General features: G+C 36.2%; 1 protein-coding gene across 7 annotated transcripts; it reads right to left on the bottom strand.

Moving 5' to 3' along the window:
- Positions 1-6022: 6022 nt before the first annotated feature.
- LOC122053034 (RNA polymerase II subunit 5-mediating protein homolog) lies at positions 6023-18252 on the bottom strand. 7 transcript variants are annotated; one of them, XR_006132150.1, is made up of 13 exons: positions 17919-18251; positions 17752-17811; positions 17495-17662; positions 16782-16848; positions 16056-16336; positions 15867-15983; positions 15742-15772; positions 13583-13674; positions 13166-13222; positions 13000-13077; positions 9282-9360; positions 8896-9166; positions 6023-8795 (listed from the first exon to the last, which is right to left on the bottom strand). XR_006132150.1 is itself a non-coding variant. In XM_042614878.1 (11 exons), exons 3-11 carry the CDS (start codon positions 17612-17614, stop codon positions 12566-12568), a joined length of 918 nt encoding a protein of 305 aa, XP_042470812.1. In that variant the 5' UTR covers positions 17615-17652; positions 17752-17811; positions 17919-17991; the 3' UTR covers positions 9383-12565. The 7 variants fall into 7 exon arrangements, 4 of the variants coding, with proteins under 4 accessions (XP_042470812.1, XP_042470809.1, XP_042470810.1 ...); XR_006132152.1 differs by having other exon boundaries at positions 6023-8814; positions 8914-9166; XR_006132151.1 differs by having other exon boundaries at positions 8914-9166.
- Between the last annotated feature and the right edge of the window lie 479 nt (positions 18253-18731).

Below are 18731 nucleotides of genomic sequence, written 5' to 3'. Positions count from 1 at the left end.
ATCCTAGGACTAATAATTTTGAATTAATAGGGTACTCTGACTCAGATTATGCTGGATGCAAATTAGACCGCAAAAGCACAAGTGGCGGATGTCAATTACTGGGTCCATCACTTGTCAGCTGGTTTAGTAGAAAGCAACACTGTGTTGCCCTATCCACAACTGAGTCAGAATATATAGCTATAGGAGAGTGTGTTGCACAATTATTATGGATGATGCACACCCTAAAAGATTTTAACTTGAACCTTACAAATGTATAAGTCTTAATTGATAACATTAGCTCAATTAACCTAACAAAAAATCCAGTGCATCATTCCAGAACTAAACACATTGAAATTAGGCATCACTTTAACACAGGCTCCGAACTAAGTAAAAAGGTTCTATGTTAGCATTGTTCTTTCTTTTCCACTGCGCTTACTCTCGACGAAGTTTTTTTTAATCGATATTCACCTCCCCTCTATCGAACGATCACGATCCAACAGTTCAGACTGTCACCCTCTTCTTCAAAGAGATTGTGCATTTACACAGTATTCCTTAAACTATTACTTCAGATCATGATACTAAATTTGTTAGTCAATTTTGAAAGATTTTATGGGGAAACCTAGGGACAAAGCGAAACATCAGCAGTGTCTATCACCCTCAGATGGATGGTCAGATCGAGGTAGTGAACTAAACCTTAGGAAATCTTTTGAGATGTCTCATAGGAACCAAACTAAAGCAATGAGATCTGGTTTTACCTCAAGCAGAATTTGTATACAACAGATCAAAGAATAGGATCACTGATTTGAGTCCTTTCGAAGTTGTTTATGGACAAAACTCATCTGGGGAACTAGATTTAGTCCTATTTCTCCAATAGGACAAGCTAACCCTCAGGCTAAGGAGATGGTCAAGCATCTTCGGGTGATATGGTTTGGGCAGATCGACATCGACGTTAGGTTCTTTTTGACGTTGGTGATATGGTTTGGGTTGCATTAACTCGTGACCATTTCCCTATTGGTGAATACAACAAGGTCAAAGATTGGAAGATTAGACCTTGTGAGATACTAGAAAAGATTAATGACAATGCTTATAGGTTGTGACTTCCTAGTCATTTAAAAATTTTTGATGTTTTTAATGTAAAACACATAAGTCATTGTGCTCTGGAGTCAGATACACTCACCCTAAACTCGAGGATGAATTCTCTTCAACTCCAAGCCACTGATGCAGGAGGGGATCCCAATTGAATTTTTTAAAAGTATTTATCCATTAATTAAGTTTAGTTTTTTTAATTATATTTAATTTTGTTCTAAATCTTAGGGAACCAAGTCTTACTAGTTAATTTATCCTAAATCTTAGAGAATAAGTCTACTTGGTTATTTTTTCTATTTAGAGTTTTTAAGTAGTTATCTTAGGCACCCCGAGCAGGGCTATATAAACAACCCTGCTCCCAGAAGCTAAGAAGAAAGAAACTGTGAAACAACACTTGTACGCTTTTAGTTTTCTGTTTAGCTCTCTGATTCTATGTTGTCATTGCTGTAAAGAGGCTTCTCCGCCTGAAGGAGAAATTAGTGTGCTTTACTTCCTTGGATTAACAACCTCCTTGGTTGTAACCAAGTAAATTCTCAGTGTCTCTGTCTTTTAGTTTCTATATTATACTTAAGCAAGTGTTAGATTTATAAAGCTATAAATCCAAGAAAGGTCTTTTTGCTTGATTTGTGCAGGGGATATTCACCCCTCCTCTAGCCAACCGCCAAGGGTCCTAACAAGTGATATCAGAGCACGTACACTTCAGGAGGACTAACCGCTAAACGAAGCACACGAGATAGTCAGACCGTGCATCTACCCACCAGTATTAGAGGGGAAGTTCACTTTTTGGAAACGTTGGATAGAGGTATATTTTAAAACCGATTTTAATATTTCACTAACAATTAAATATGGTTTTGATATGCCCAAAAGAAAATAAGGAAAAGAAATTGAGAAGCATCGATGGATCGAAAAGCAACGCAATGACTTCATGACTAACGGTAAGGCTGAGTTCCACCTTCTGAGCATTCTTCCTGCCTAGGATGTCGATAGAATCGGCAATTAGAGAATGCAAAAGAACTTTGGGAAAAGTTTTTAAAGCTCTACGAAGAACCAAAAGTAGTCAAATCTAACTCCTCGATGAACTTCGAGTCGTAATCAGAAGTAGAAAACGAGGAAATTGCCGAAATTGCTCTCATAGCCGAGTACCTACATGAAGATAAAGAAAGTTCTTCAAAAATGAGAATTGAGAGCATCAATGAAGAGGGAGCAACGTCAGAGGAAAGCAGCTCTATAGGGGGAGCCAAGATAAGTCAGGTACGGTCTCTACCTCCTGACCAATTGTTTAATTTGATAAAAATATTGTTGAAAGATTCTTGTAAATCAGAAATAGAAAATAAAAAATTATTAATAGAGAATAATGAGTTAAAAGGAACTCTAGCAACAACTTGTCAATTAGAGGATTTCGACAAACTAAAAACAGAAAATGAAATGTTAAAGGAACATACACAAACTTTAAAAATTTCTGAATATTCAAAATTCTCTGCTTCGAATTTTAAAAATTATTATAGACTAAAATATAAATTTAAATATCACAATGGGCAAATTAGAAAATTGTCAAAAACCTAAAAATTTTCTTGTTAATCCTATAGAAAGGAATCTATTTTGGATTCCAAGATCATGCTTATATTTTTTGCAATTGATTTTTTTTTTAACTATATAATTCCTTTTGAGTTTAATTATTATCCAAAATTAATTTGATCTCAATTTTTTTGAGAAAGAGGAATTCAATATTCATCTATAGAAAAATTTCAATATTTGAATTTTGTTTTTCAAAATTTTCAAGAGTTATCCCTGCTAACTAAGAAAACTTTTCTAAAAAGTTTTTGAGTTATTTATCTAAACATAATTTTTTTTAAGAATTTTTAAATTATAAATCTTGAAAATGTATTTTCTTTTGTCAAAATGCATGCTCTATAATTTTTAAGAAAATATTTCAAGATTTCTAAAATTGTTTTAAGGCTTTCAATTTTTTTTCCTCTTAGACATGTGCTTAACATTCACCAACTTTTTTAAAGTCATTTTAACCTTATAAATTCAGAATTTTGTTTGTTAAACGACTTAAAATTCTTGACAAGTTACCTTTAGACTTTTGAAGTACCCCGCTTTTTATGTGATCAAAGGGGGAGAATGGAAGATTAAGTCTAGGGAGAGGTAGTGTAAACTTTTTTAATTTTTGCACTTTATTGCAAAATTTATTGGTTTTACTTATGTTGGTTTACCCTAACTTAACTTAAGTTGCTCACATCAAAAAGGAGAAGATTGTTGGTACCCAAGGTAGTTTTGATGTGATCAAACAAGTTACGTTAGGTCCTGTTGTGTTTAACCATTTGTCTAAGTGTGCAGGAACTTTGGAGCATAGGAAGTCGAGCAAAAGATGCAGCTAGCGAGAAGGACGACACGGGAGAGAGCCGATGGGCTCGGTGTGTCTGAGGGACGAGGTACTGCAGAAGAGTACACTACGGACGAGAAGGGAGCTTGTGGTGTTTCTGAGGGACGAGAAGTCGGAGCGGAAAATTGCTCGAGAAGTAAAAGACGCAGCTGTCTAAGGGACAAAAAGCTGTGGAAGAGTACGCTGGCGGACAAGAAGGAAGCAAGCAGCGATTCTAAAGGACGAGAAGCCGGAGCGGAAGTTTGCTCGAGAAGGCCGGAAGTTGGGTTTGGGTGAGCCCTATTCCTGATGGCTGAAATCACCCAAGCGAGCGGAACCGAAGATGGAGGCCCGACCCAAAAGTCAGCAAAAGGCTGACTTCTGATGCCCGGGGATCTCGGACCAATTCGGGGCGCCCGGACTAGTCCGGGGAGCTCGGAACCCGACTTTTATCCAGATCAATGTGGCTTTCGACTGTTGCATTGGGGATAGATTTGTATCTCATTCCAGGCACCTGAAAAGGTTCCAGGCGCCCCGAGCAGGGCTATATAAACAGCCCTGCTACTAGAAGCTAAGAAGAAAGAAACTGTGAAACAACACTGGTACGCTTTTAGTTTTCTCTTTAACTCTCTGATTCTATGTTGTCATTGTTGTAAAGAGGCTTCTCCGCCTGAAGGAGAAATTAGTGCGCTTTACTTCCTTAGATTAACAACCTCCCAGGTTGTAACCAAGTAAATTCTCGGTGCCTCTGTCTTTTAGTTTCTTTATTATACTTATGCAAGTGTTAGATTTATAAAGCTGTAAATCCAAGAAAGGTCTTTTTGCTTGATTTGTGCGGGGACTATTCACCCTCCCCCTCTCTGTAGCCGGCTGTCAAGGGTCCTAACACTTACTAGCACTGGTTACAAGAAGGCCATTGGTGGAGATCTCCAGAGGGAAGGTCAGAGAAGATGAAGCACAAGTGATTGGTTTCTACATCACTTAAGGTTTTTAAACAAAAGCCATGAGCTATACTTTCCAATCTCAACCATTCAATCAAAATGGCCTACTTACTGGTAATCATTAGATTGCAAAGAAGGGAGTACCATTGGTCAGTACGAAAAGGTGTACGTCAACTGTCGCTTCGAAGAATGAGGTAGTGGGATAAGTGGCACTTACCCATAAATGGGAATTTATGATGGGCAAGATAATCGCATCATTACGCTGAAAAATACCTTCTCGTGTATCATTAGAGCATTACTTGGATTGTCAAAAACTCGGCATGCATCTTTCCAAGATAAAAATTGATCGTAATATTTAAAGTGCGAGTGGGAACATGGCCAGACAGTCTAATCAAAAGCACGTCCAGTCAGTCAGACCAATAAGTTGGGTGATCAGACTAAGATAAGACTTGGGTCTAGTCAGTCAGCTACAAGTCTCCTTCGACTAGAATTGAAAGGGAGACTAGTGATACAGGATGTTATGAACAGACCCAGAAGTGACATGGAAGTCAAAGTCAAGGTGACGTAGAAGTCAAAGTCAAGGTGATGTAGAAGTCAAAGTCAAGGTAAGGTCGTAGTCAAAGTCAAGGTGAGGTGGTAGCTCCTCATCAAGGCTTAGCTCCTCACTTGACGCTAAGGCCTTCGGTATAAGGACAGTCGGCCTAAAAGCCGATCGTACTTGAAGGATCCAGTTCTCCACTTGTGAATAATCGGCCAGCACAGAGGATGGTCGAAATTATGACCTGTATAACATAACTCTGTTATATATCCGACCAGCCAAAGGCCATCCGGGCTTATTTAAGCTTAGTGTTCATTCTCAATATATGGCCGAAAATATGGCTGAACATCCCTGAAGCTAGGCGGGCTTAATAAACGTATCTCTCCATTCAGTGCCAAGACATACAGACTAAACCCGAACAACCTTGAAGTCGATTGAGCAGATGGGGTTTAGTTCTCCACTTTTACAATATTACCTTCAGCTTATAGATGTCATCCTACAGTGCAGTACAACATTCAGTATAAATCAGACCATCACAAGGATGGTCGTACCTACAAGTCTAAGCGCCTTGTTATCCAATAGTCAGTCTCCCATCGTACGACTCATTGGTCCTAGAGCTGACCAGACTTGCGAGACTTGGCTCCTCATTACTTATCAGATCTTCAGTATGAGCCTACAAGGATATTGCCGATTGGACTTATTGTCGGTCGGACTTATGGGATTCAACTCCCCCTTCAAAGGTATATATATAGTGCTCCTATTTATAAGTTTACTCGGGTTTACGAAGCACTGTTCCCGTTTCATATATGAATGTTCAGGGCAAGATGCATAAGGTTATTCTCATTACAAAAGTCGGTCGAACATAAAGATGGTCGGGATACCCTGTTCGTCCAAGTATTCGATCGAAATATATTCCAGGAGAATGCTCAAGGCAAAATACATAAGGTAATTCTCATTACAAAGCCGGTCGTACATAGAGATTATCGAGATTCCCTGTGCGTCCAAGAATCCAGTCGGACTATATTTCAAGAGATAATATTGCCAGTTAATCACAACAGATTGTCAGAATAATAGCTATCTGTCAGAGAATATTCTTCGGTTACAACATATGTATTCAATAGAACCTTCTTACAAAGGTGACTATACAAATTCTATCATTATTGCGGAGGTTACATGAGACTGTTTATATACCTATAATCAAAGATTTCTTGAAGGATAATTGTACAAATTCTATATTGTATACCTTCCATTATCCGACATCTTCTTACACCAACTATTTCCTGTCACCTCATTACTGCGGAGTTATAAGAGGTGATATAAAAAGAGGGTTCTCCGCTAGCAAGGTACACTTTAGATACTAGAGCACAACATTACTCTTCATCAAACTCACTTAATTTTACTTTAGTTCTTCTCCACTTTTTGCTCAGCTATCTATTGACTTGAGCATTAGAAAGTCTACGTCAGGGACCCCTTCCCTGATTTGTGCCCTAACGTTCTATTAGCTCTTTTGAGTGTGCACAGAAAGGAGTTGAAAGGAGCGTCGGGTGTCATCGTCTCTCCCTAGCGAAGTTTTCTCTAGGTCAACAGCGGCAGCACTTTTCCCAGCGCGCTATCTCTACGGCTTTCAAATAGGATATAGATCAGAATATAATAAATATCAAATATTTAAAAGTTTATCATCTAAACACCTGGACATGATATAAGAAGTTAAGAACAAATCCAAGTAGCAACGTCCCCTCTGAAAATCTAGAGGCAACAAAAGTATAATAAAATAAAATTAACAAGGTGATCAGTACAACATCGCAAGTACTATGTGCCTTATGGCTAAAATTTCTAGCGTTCCATGTTTGCCTCTTCCCTTTCGACCTCAACACCTCCTTTCTCAGAAAATCTAACAAAATACTCACCCAATAAGACATCTCTGATCTTCTGTTCTTCAGCAATTTAGACAGGTCCTGTAAGGCTTCAGATTTAGTAGAGTTATAATTAATGGCTATCAGAACAATTAATGCATATATGTTTGGTAACTTCAGGCAATCAAATATGATACTGCAAAAGAGGGCACAATATATAACACAGCATACAAAACCTAGGTCTCCCCATCAATTGTTTGTACTTTAAGACAATGTTTATTCACACTTAGTAGATTTATCCTAAAGCCGTGCCAAAATATTAAAGGAACAATTAGGTAATTAAATATAGAAAGGATAAAGTCTCCCCTTTAGCTCTTAAATCCTCATGTTAAACCTCCTCTCGTCCCCTCTGGAAGCTAGTTTCCTTTTCCTTCTGAACAGATACAGAATAACTGCTGGCAACTATGCATGCATGCTTTTGACTTAACAGTTCTCTCTCACCTGGGAAAAATAGTCAAGGTCAATATATTTTCATGCATAGAAATCAGAGGAGGAAATGTAGGTCACGGAGGAGAGACAAGAGCCACTCAGGTTAGCCAAGATGACTGCCCATGAAAACCACAAACAGGCTTTTCAGAAACCCTAGAAGCCTCTATGGGGGCATAGGCAAGTCATTCTTGGCTACCAAAGATAAAACTTTGTCTCCATTTAAGACCTCTCTTCATTGTGGCACATTAATGGCTACCTCCAAGGCCTCTATTTATAGTTGTTGCAGTAAGCGAGAGAGTTGTATCTGGCTTAACTTTGCTTTGGTGGCTGTTCTTTCTCGATGCGATTCTTCTCTGTAAATGTAGAATATATTCTGTATATTTTGCTTGATTAAGATTTTTTTTTTTAGAATTATTAGTGTTTTTTCTCAACATATATATATATATACCCTCCATGTTGGGGGTTGACCTTCAATTGTTTGTAGCAATAATTCTTTCATGTACATAGCAACAAAATTTAGAAAGAGGACACCAAGATCACATATTGCTTTGCTTAAAGAAGAAAAGTGTGTAATCAGGAATATATTCTTTGAAAAAATAGCTAGACTATGAGTCACAGGAAGATCCTCATATCGAATGGACCGGAGACTCATTTTTGCAAAGACAAGATTGCCCCTTAACTATTTCAATTTGTCAATGCAAGTCCTTGGTACAACAAACAAAGTAGTTCTTTCAAATTTGAAATCCCTTATTGATCCTCTTTTGTGAATTAGCACGAGCAATGGTAATTACACTAACAACAAACTTTATTTAATTAGGACTTCAAAGATAATCAAAAATATCTCAAAGAAATTGGCACATAATCCTAAATGGATGTTACATTATTAATAAATGATAATTAGTTTGGATCGAATCATGAACCTCACGACCACGAAACTATGCGTCTCCAGTTATGTTACGCCCTGAGAACTACTGCTTTATATAACCAAGTTGATATTTAGAATTGCTTTATTATTTCTTGGGCCATTAAAACACCTCCTTTGCCATGTACTCATCTCAAAAAATATTATGGCAATGGAATGATAGAGATGAAAATGAATAATTACAGGTGGAACTTCATGGACGTCTATTTACAAGTGCACTTATATATATCATGTTCTTTGCAGGTGAATTGACCATAATTACCTATCTGAAACAAAATAATTAATCATCTCGGAAATTTAATTCGATAAAATTTTCATTTTGACAAATCAAATCCTGCTCAATTTAAATAACTCTAACCAATGATCAGCGATTCAATTAATTTGGATTACCCAAAAGGAAAAGTCAACCCTTGCATTGGAATAAGAATCTACACTTTGTTCCTTGAGGTGGAGTACGAGCGTCATGCACATTTAGCTTTCTAATTCTAAACAATTTGTCCCCTGATTATAGAATATGACCCTTCAAATAAATCTAGGCGCATTTCCTTTTTTCTCTTTGGCACGTACAACGAAAAAGAATTGCATTTGCTCCATTATTTCACGGCCGCTAAGTGTTGTTAATCTGAGACAACAATTGATTACTAAAACAAATTAATTATAAAAAGTGTTTTCAACTCAGACAACTATGAATTACAATGATATAATCATTGTATTTGGCTTACTTGAATTTTGGTACCTACATGACAAAAAATGGGCAAAATTTGATTCTGTCGCACATATTACCAGTTCATTTTGTATTGGACGCTGCTTGATACGCACATCCATGATCACGTTCAAGAGGGATTGGAAGATAAAAACAATGATGATAGTCAGTTCCAAAACCTGAATAGAACATTTGAAGATGATATATTGACAAATTGTATGCTCATGGGGCAAGATTCCTCATTTGGGTACAACAGCATGGAGGCCGAGAATAACTTTAATCAAATTGAACTGCAAATAGAGAAAAGAGAATTACCGAAAGTAGATAGAAGACAGAAGTTGAAGCAGAGGACTACAAAACAGGACTACGATACTGAAGCTTAAAGTTGTTTCTAGGAACACTTACAGGTACATATCAAACACTAACGATTGCCTTTCTGCATCTTGAATCTTGAAACTGGCTTTGTGGAACTCTGAGCAGAGGACTACAAAACAGGAGCAATTCCATTACACTTCTAAATAGACACCATCAGGGACAACAAGATGAGGCACTACGGCAGGAACATTGTAGGTATATTGAGTCAAGAAATTGAACTACAAAAAGATGGAATCTAAGGACTTGCATAAGCTACGCAAACAGGTTTGTTTTTATTGTTTCTGGAAGAGGACTGTTGCATTTAGGTAATTTTACCCAAAAAAACATCATAAGATGAATGGAGATGACACGGAAAAAAAAGATGGAAGAATAGATTAAAAGTTCTATTCTGTAATCAAATACTTGATTACTAATACAGGAATATAGTATGCAGAGATATAATGAGTGTGGATTATCTAACAAATAGAAATTCCAGATGAATGCCTGATACATTCATCACCTGTTTTGATATTACAAAATGCACAGGCAGCACAGCTTGATCTGTGAACTCAAGAACGATGCTAGGAGTGACTTTATAAGGCAAGTTTCTCACCATATGTTTTACTTGGGAAAAGATGCCTGCGTCCACATCCTCATCAATTGAAGTTGAAAGTTGGATTAATGCTCAACCATTAGATTCTTTTATTTAAGATTGGAGGGAGGAAGATTTATTTTAAGTCAAAATTCAAAGAGGCGCACTTTAAATCAAAAAGTGTCTAATATGGTAATTTACAACAGATTATGCATGTCTTAGTCTAGCACAAAGCTGGTTGGTAAGGAGCTAGAGGGGTCTGAGTTGGGTAAAATTCAGCCAAATTATGGACAGGTGGAGTTCTATTCTCTAAACTAGCTTCATAATTATGAGGGTTGTTTTGTCAGTAAATGGTCTTAAAATCTCCAACCACAACTTAAACTTTACCCTCAGTTCCCATATCAGAAAATATTTGCTCTCACTCCCTAACCAAACATAATGGACACTAACTTACCTAATTGCCCTCATTTTTTATTAGGTAAAAAAAGTCCAAAAGTATAATTCTTCCTAAATTCAGTACATTTAAACTAGAATCTAGTCTATTTTCTATCAAATTGAGCACAACTTTTTTTCCGTCTAATCAATCGATTGGGAATCATACCATTTAATTGGCTTAAGCTGAATCGATTGATCCAATCGGGGAATCATACCATTAATTGGCTTAAGCTGAATCGATTGACCCAATCGATTAAGCCTAAGTCAATCGATTGATATGAGCTCCCAATCGATTGGTAGGCGGGGAAAAAATCGTGCTCAATTTGATAGAAAATATACTAGATTCTAATGTAAATGTGCTGAATTTAAAAAGAATTATATCTCATTTTGAACTTTTTGTACCTATAAAAAATGAAGGGCAATTAGATAAATTGGTATGCATTAGAGAGTTGAAGCAAAGAAAAAATTGCATGCAGGGAGTGGAAATAAACTTTTTCTGACATGGGGATTGAAGAGGAAGAATAATTTGTTATTAGGGAGTTTTGAGTAATTTTCCCTTGTTTTGTTGTAGAATGCAGCTCTATTATTTTACATAGTGTGTTACTTTTGTTATTGTGCATGTGCAATAACCATCTCTGTCGTTGATGATGTAGTATAAGGGATGTGTTGTGAGCATTTATAGCGACTTCGTAGCATGGTCTGATAGACCGCACAAAGGTCACACGACATATACTTGCAATTGATCGAATGATATATTACTACATGTCTTAGTTTTCTATAGCATATCTTCTGTTTGTCTTGATAATTTATACTTAATATATTGATTATATGCATGCTACTTATGTTTTTGTTATATTTCAGATGGTGTGTTAATCATTATATGATTAATTAGTATAAACTATACAACTTATTTTGCATAGTATGAATTGCTAGGTTGGCATATATTAAATTGATTGCGGACTAAATTAGTGAAAAGTAAACCTTGCCATCTATATGTTGAGCATATTATCAATATAAATAATCTTATTAAAATTTTGACTGTATATGCCTTTGCATACGCACTCACAATACACATATTTGTAGTAGCGGGTCACTTGCATACCTTTTGCATTTGTTAGTTAGTATTTACAACCTTGACACTATTAAATTCTAGTCTTTGCACAAGACTTCCAAAATCAATCTATAAACAAGTTTCAGTCAAAAAAATGAATTTTGGCATTAAAATACTTAGTGAAAGACTCAGCTTCCATTTCTTTTAGCTTTTGCATTGTCATCCACGTCACCATCAGAGCATAACATCAACATATTAAACTTATTCTATCTCATATAAATATCAGAAAACCTGTTTCGTTGCACTTTAAACCAACAAAGTGATTACTTCATAAAATATTGTAAAACATTCAAAGATTTTGCTGAGGCCATAGATTGCTATTTCAAATTTGTATATTTTGGTTCCTTTTATGGAACATAACTTGGATATTATTTCACTTAAACTCACCAGAATGATCCATCATGTAGAGGGGAATCAAGGGATTGTCAAACAGTGGGAAAGTGACAGAGTGCCGAGATTGCTGAGCTAAAGATCGTTGGCAGGGGGGACAGGATCACCATCATTAGGGGGATTCAGACATCATAAGGCATGGGACAACAAGAGACATGTGCCAGATGAGGGAGAAGAAGGCCATTACAAGGAGCAGGAGATTACAAGAGATCACACTTGCAGGTGAAAGGGGGTGGTTTGGTTTGTCTGAGATCAAATTAAAAGCACAGTTTTGTTATATATACAACCAGTGATCACACCTTAATAAATAACCCTCAAGATTAACAATATATCAATAACTAGTAATATACGACAAAACTCATTAGTTGTAGCAATTATCATTATGCATGTGAGGATGATAAAAAAAAATCATATTCAATTGCTTCATTTTTCAACATCCGATTATATCTAATCTAGCTTCATTTTTCAACATCTGATTATATCTAATCTAATATGCCTATTCTTAGTTGTTCACACTATAATATATCTTTCATGATTCATGAAAGAGTACTGGTATCATGTATTTAGATCCCTACTTATTTAAGGATAAGAAATTGTTGCATGTGTCATAACTGTGACAGTCTGACAGATTGGTACTTTTTGATGACTGTATGGGTAGAGGACCAATATCACGCTCAACAATAAAAAGGGCAGTCCGGTGTACGAAGCTCCCGCCATGTGGGGTCCCGGGGAAAGATTCATTGTACGTAGCCTTACCCTGTTTTTTACAAGAGGTTGTTTCCAGAATTCGAACCAGTGGCCTTTTGGTCACATGACAACAACTTTACCGTTGCGCCAAGACTCCCCTTTAATATCACACTCAACAATAGAGCCTGTAAATGCCTACACAGGAAAAATATGAGCACGAGGAAAAAAAACTAATCATAGAAGAAGATGAGCGACAACTATCACTAGGTCTGTTCTGAGATCAAGTTAAAAGCATGGTTTCGACCAGTGATTACATCTTAATAAATAACCCTCAAGGTTAACAATATATCATTAGTTAGCAATATAAGACTAAACTCATTAGTTGTAGCAATTATCATTATGCATGTGATGGTGACAAAAAAAAACATATTCAATTGTTTCAATTTTCTATGTTACTTGTTCAAACTATATCATATCTTTCATGAAATAGTACTAGCATCATGTATTTAGATCCCTACTTAATTAAGAATAAGAAATCGTTGTGTGTGTCATACCTGTGACAGATTGGTATTTTTTGATGACTGTACGGGTTGAGGATCAAGATCACGCTCAACAATAGAGCCTGAAAATGCCTACACAGGAAAAATAATAGCAGGGGAAAAATAATAATCATAGAAGCAGGTGATCAACAACTATCACTTATTAAGAAAAAGGGCAGACTTTGTGACCCCTTGAGACTATATTAAGTGTTTGTCCTGTAGTCTCATGCGGAGAATCCTGCAAAAAGGAAAAAAAAAAAAAAACTCTATATAAATTATCATCATCTATAAAATTATAATCAGATAAAAGTAAATATGTATTATGAAATTAGTATTTCTTGTAGCTATGGAAAATGTTTTTTGTTGTAAGAACTACAGCTGAAACAAAGAGATGTAAAAGGCCTCTCTATAAAATTATGACATGCTTTCACACTTAGGGTTTGTTCTCACAAATTTGCACATGGATTATAAACCACTTGCTTAGATTATTGTATTGCTTAAGCTCTCCGTAACCTTTCCCTTGCTAGTTACCCATTTAAGTAAAGCCATGCATTGATCTACAATGAAATCTAACTAACAACTACATAAAGAAAGATACCTCAATCTTTGAAACAGATGACTGGGCATCAAATGGAGATGATGCAGTCTTCTCTTTGCCAACAGACAGTTCTTTGTTACTAAAAGAATGAGCTGGATGGATAGAGGAACCAATAAAGAATCAGGATGCAATCCCATTATTTTCAATGATTTTTTCGCATTGCAATGTTGAAGACTTGAAACAATAATCTAAGTAGAGAAATACTAGCTCGTCATTGGTAAACATGGTTATCTTATTGTGCTACAAAAGAGAAATTTATTGGCATAATAATTTCTTCCACCAAATAAACAAATAATATAAGAATGCAACTTCCAGTGACACACATCGAAATGTTATTTAACAAATTTTCTATTTATGTCGACTATTTCTAGATTAACATACAACCCAGTTAAGTTTAGGCAAAATTTCTTCACTGAAGACATAATAAACTGAGAATCAGACCAAGCAACTGCATGCACAGTTAGACATCTCAATGAATCACGTCTAGGTCGAGCATGGGCCTGTATTCAGTCCAACTTGGGCATAAAAATGGTTCAATACAGACGTCGGCTAACACGAGCCTAATCATTTCATGCCAGGGCAGGGAAAATTTTGTAAAAAGAAATACAAAACTTTGAAAAAATCATACAAATATAAAAACAATATTATGTAATCAATGAGCATACATTCTAACTGTTGACTCTGATATTTATACTGTACTGCTAACATAGATGTCTTCTACTCTAGTATTTATTGTGAAATCATATGGAATAGCTAGTGGTCAATGTCATAGTCTTCAATTTCACCTGTAAACGGCCTGAATATTGTCTAGTCAACTCCAGTCAAGTAGCAAGAGGAAGAAACAGTTTCAAAGTGAGGACCTGAGTATGCCACACACATGGCCACAACATAAGCTTTGTCATTGCCAGCGCAATTACAGGTAGTGGGAAAACATGTCACCGATCAAGGACTTGAGCATATTGCCCATGACATAATTGGTATTTAAGGATTATGAATGTAGTCATAATGAAACCATCGGACATAATGCAGCCACAGGCCTCCAGCGACACAATCTTCCCTCGTCCTTGCATCAAAGTTGATATATCCATGACCTCGTTGATAATGTGACTTAGCTCCAACTAAATACCAGAACATTGTTATAAGAAAGTACGAGTTTGAGACTTATGATTGATGGGTGATAATGAGAGATGAGGAGAAAAATGAGTTGAGGGTGAAGATTGCAAAATGAGAGATGAGGAAGAGATGAGAAATTTAATCATTAAAGGCCAGAGCAGAAGGTACTCATAAAAGAATAAGTTTTTTTAACATTTAGGAGCATTTTCATTTTTTTACAATAAAATACTAGAATACCCCAATTACATTGATATTTTAATATAAAATAAGGAGGTATATCATGAAATCATGGGAAAACCCACTAAGCTCGTCCTTATCATGCCTAACACTGAGGTCAAACTTCACTGGCTAGATGGTTATGCCCAACCTAACCCAACACTATACCAAGCTTGGCTCTCAGGTGTGCAGTCAAGGCAAGTGTTGTGCTCAGAAAAGCTGGCTGCAGGGCATGTTGATCTCACCACATGGGTCATTTTCCTACCACCCAACACAGGCATAGGCAAACATAGCTAAAGCATGCCATGTCACAAGCAACTCAGCTGTTGGCACCCCATGCATAATATGTTCCTAGTGGTAAGTGATATAATTTAGTTTTTATAACTACTAGAGGGAAGAAAACATTGAGATAGGAAGGGTAGATTAAGGTGCCTGAAATTTTGTGTTTCCATAAGTTCTCTCTCTTACAAACAAAAAGAGTAGTGAATTTGGATAGGAAACATTAACATTTAATTCTTCAAAAGTAACTCAAGTAAACAAACTTATAGCGCACTGCTATAAACATTAGACAAAAAAAACTGTCTACTATATTCAAATTTCTTTACATGTAAAATAAAAACAATGTACCTTGAGCAACCGTAGTTTCAAGAACAAACAACTATTGTGAAAGGTGAGTTGCAAATAATAGCAATAAAAATAGTACTATATAATAGAAGAATCAGCAATACAGGTCACATATTATTACAACAATACTGAATAGCTATGTATAAGACAATAATAGAAAATGATAATAGCAAGTGGAGGCATATCCCATATGGTTGAAGGCTTACCTTCAACTGGAAATTGCATCCTCGAGTTACTCTGCAGTGAAAAAGAAAAAAAAATTATCATTACAATTATAAAAAACATGTACAAACAAACACAACCAGACACAAATAACCAAGTGTTCTCTTACAAATGCTTCCTCCTTTAGTTGTTGTTTTGAAATGTTTCCGGTCTGACGAGAAATAAATGAACTCAGAACTTTTTGGTCGCTAGCCTTCTGTAAGGGATCTTTTAGTTTTTGCTTTGGCTGTAAATGGTTTAGTCAATCATCTTGAAATTGAAGTCCTGAATGAAATTTAACTTATTTGTGCAGAATCACCTCAATAACTTCATATTTATGATCTAATGTCGAGAAACTATGACCAGCCTCAATGTCCTCATCTTCATCTTCATCTCCAGCTTTGCTACCCCCATCTCCATCACGAACCACAGTATCCTCATTCTCCTGAGTGTTATCTTCTGAAGTATTTCCATTTTCAAGCTCCTCCATCCTTTCTAGTTCTTCTATCCTTGCCATAATTCGAGCATATTCTTCATCTTCATCTTCATCAAGCTTTTGCAGATTTTCTGTCTTGCAGGAGTGTAAAGAATCTGAAACAGCTAAATTGAAAATTAGAGGGAAGCACTTCATCTTTCACCCAAACTAGTAATATATCATGCCTTGCAAATGAATATTTACTATGTGTATTACACATCAAAGTAAGTTAGAATCTCAAAAGTAGTTGCACAAAGAGAAGCATAGAAGTTGCCAACTATACTAAGAAAATAAAAATTACAGTATGTGATTCCATTTCAAATAGATCAATATGAAATCTCACAAGAACAATATGTATATCTTAAAAAATGTTCTATATCGAAATATAACAACTAACAAGGAGTGAGTTAACATAGCATACAAAAACATGATATTATTCACAATAAATTTAGTTCTTTCCAAATATGTTAATCACATGCTAGCTTATTAGATGAAAACTAATAAATGCTAGACAACACATCATGGGGAAAACAACACAGGGATGAAGCAGAAAATGCTAATGTAGCTTACTATCTGAACTCAAAGAATTCTTCTCAGGTTCTTCAACATATTCCTCCCTTATTTCCACAATCCCCTCCTGTGAGAGGAGGAAAGTGAATATATTAGAATCTGAAATTAAATGGACAAAAAGAGAAGAGAATGAAGGGTGTGATTTTGAGTATGTAGGAAAATATGAGCATTATTTTTCTTTCTCAGAAACCCTATCTAAGGATAAAGAATGAGCATGAATCTTAGCTATTAGCAGTTGCCATACAAAAAACAATAATGTACGAGTTATGAGAAAATGTTATATCGCACATTATACTATCTTGAATATGTATCACTACAGATACAGTTTATCATTCATGAATATAGCATATGTAGATATTCAACTGAGTGTTCTTATCATAAAGATGTTAGTGGTAGTCGGTAGAGAATAGAGCCATCATTGAGAGGTTAAATATTTTGTGCTGAACAAGAAGAACTATCACCAGTAGCTTTTGAAAAATCCTCAATAAAGAAAATGAGGTGAGAAACAGATAGGCAATAACCAGCAATATTAGCATGTTTATTTTGTAAACACCTCTACCCTATTGTGTAATGCTTAGAAGCAAACCCCGATTGCACAATCGACAATTCTGCAGAGAACCAAATTAACACAGAAAAGCAAGGAAAAAATATAGAATTTTACATCCAATCATTGGATTGATAGTGGAGTAAACTCGTTATGTAGAAGCACTTACAATAGCCTCTTCCGCTGTGGAATTGAAGAACTTAACCTCGGCCTCAAGATCCAACATCGTCGCCTTCAAAGCCTCAACCTGGGCTTCCATTGCCTTGCCCCTCCTATGCAAAATATCCATAGTCTGCTTCGCAGTCCTCTCTGCATAATATCCATCTCCTAACAATACCTAAGTCCACGAAATCATTCCCCGTGCCAAAAAGATTCAATCGCGCTAGAAACAAACGGTATTCTCAACGAAATGAGCAATTTTTATACCAGAAACTCGTTGGTATGGATAAGGCGGCCAGGGAAGAAAGCCACACCTCCAAAAGGAACCTATCAGATTTTACAAGGGAGACAATGATAGGAGTTGGAATTTTAGCAGGGAGAGAGGGGGGTTTAGATAGTAGGAAAAGAAGGAAAGGAAAGCGAATTTCTCTTGCCATGATTTCGTGAGAGAGCTCATCCGGAAGGGAGCGAACAAGGGATATAAGGGCGGAATTCTCGGAGACGAAGCCCTGGAGACGCCGGAGCTCGCTACTGCGCTGGACGACAGCTCCCTCCACCCGCTGTGCGGCCTTCCGCGCCTCCTCGGGGGAGAAAAGGGATCCGAGGGGGGTGACCGTTCCCTTCACGCCGTCGCCCATGGAAGACAGGAACGGATAGAGAAGGATCGAGAAGATCGTACAAGGGTTTCCCGCAGGCCGCTGGGTTTACAACTGAAAGCACTCCCCGTCCTTCTCTTTTAATTCTCGTGCGGTTGCAGGTGAAATAGAGAAAAATTGCAAGGGCTACCGAGGCAGATTCGGATGGCAAACTTGATGTTCTTATTTTACAAAATGCACCCCGTATTTTCTGGTCCACGTATCATCTCTTATTTTATTTTATTTTTTTTTTTTATCTTTGCTGTTGCTGAAGGGTTTTAACGCAACGATATATAGTTTTATGATCGAATCGTAAAAATAAACTCTTACAATGTCAGATAATAATACAGAGATGTTTGTTGGATCCAATTAAATAATCGAATAATTAGAATATATAGAAAGATTTCTTTTTCTAAATTTTAAACAAAATCTAAATATGTTTTTATTGAATTATATATTTTTTTGATACGATATTGTAATATGATTTTATTGAATACTTGAATGGAATAAGTAAAATTATTAATATAAAGCTAATACTATTTTTATAGGACGACGATAAATTATTTTTATTATTTCTTATATGCTAGTTTGTTAATTTTTTATCTTATTATT

This window comes from Zingiber officinale, chromosome 3A, assembly GCF_018446385.1.
Source record: "Zingiber officinale cultivar Zhangliang chromosome 3A, Zo_v1.1, whole genome shotgun sequence".
Classification (NCBI taxonomy): domain Eukaryota; kingdom Viridiplantae; phylum Streptophyta; class Magnoliopsida; order Zingiberales; family Zingiberaceae; genus Zingiber; species Zingiber officinale.
This window is presented reverse-complemented; position numbering and strand designations above follow the sequence as displayed.

Coding starts and splice junctions, on each gene's coding strand:
- LOC122053034 (XM_042614875.1), bottom strand. CDS start 18,122: ATGGGCGACGGCGTGAAGGGAACGGTCACCCCCCTCGGATCCCTTTTC. Junction 15,984..16,055: donor ATAAATATGAAGTTATTGAG/GTGATTCTGCAC, acceptor AACCATTTACAG/CCAAAGCAAAAACTAAAAGA. Junction 15,773..15,866: donor AACTAAAGGAGGAAGCATTT/GTAAGAGAACAC, acceptor TTTTCACTGCAG/AGTAACTCGAGGATGCAATT.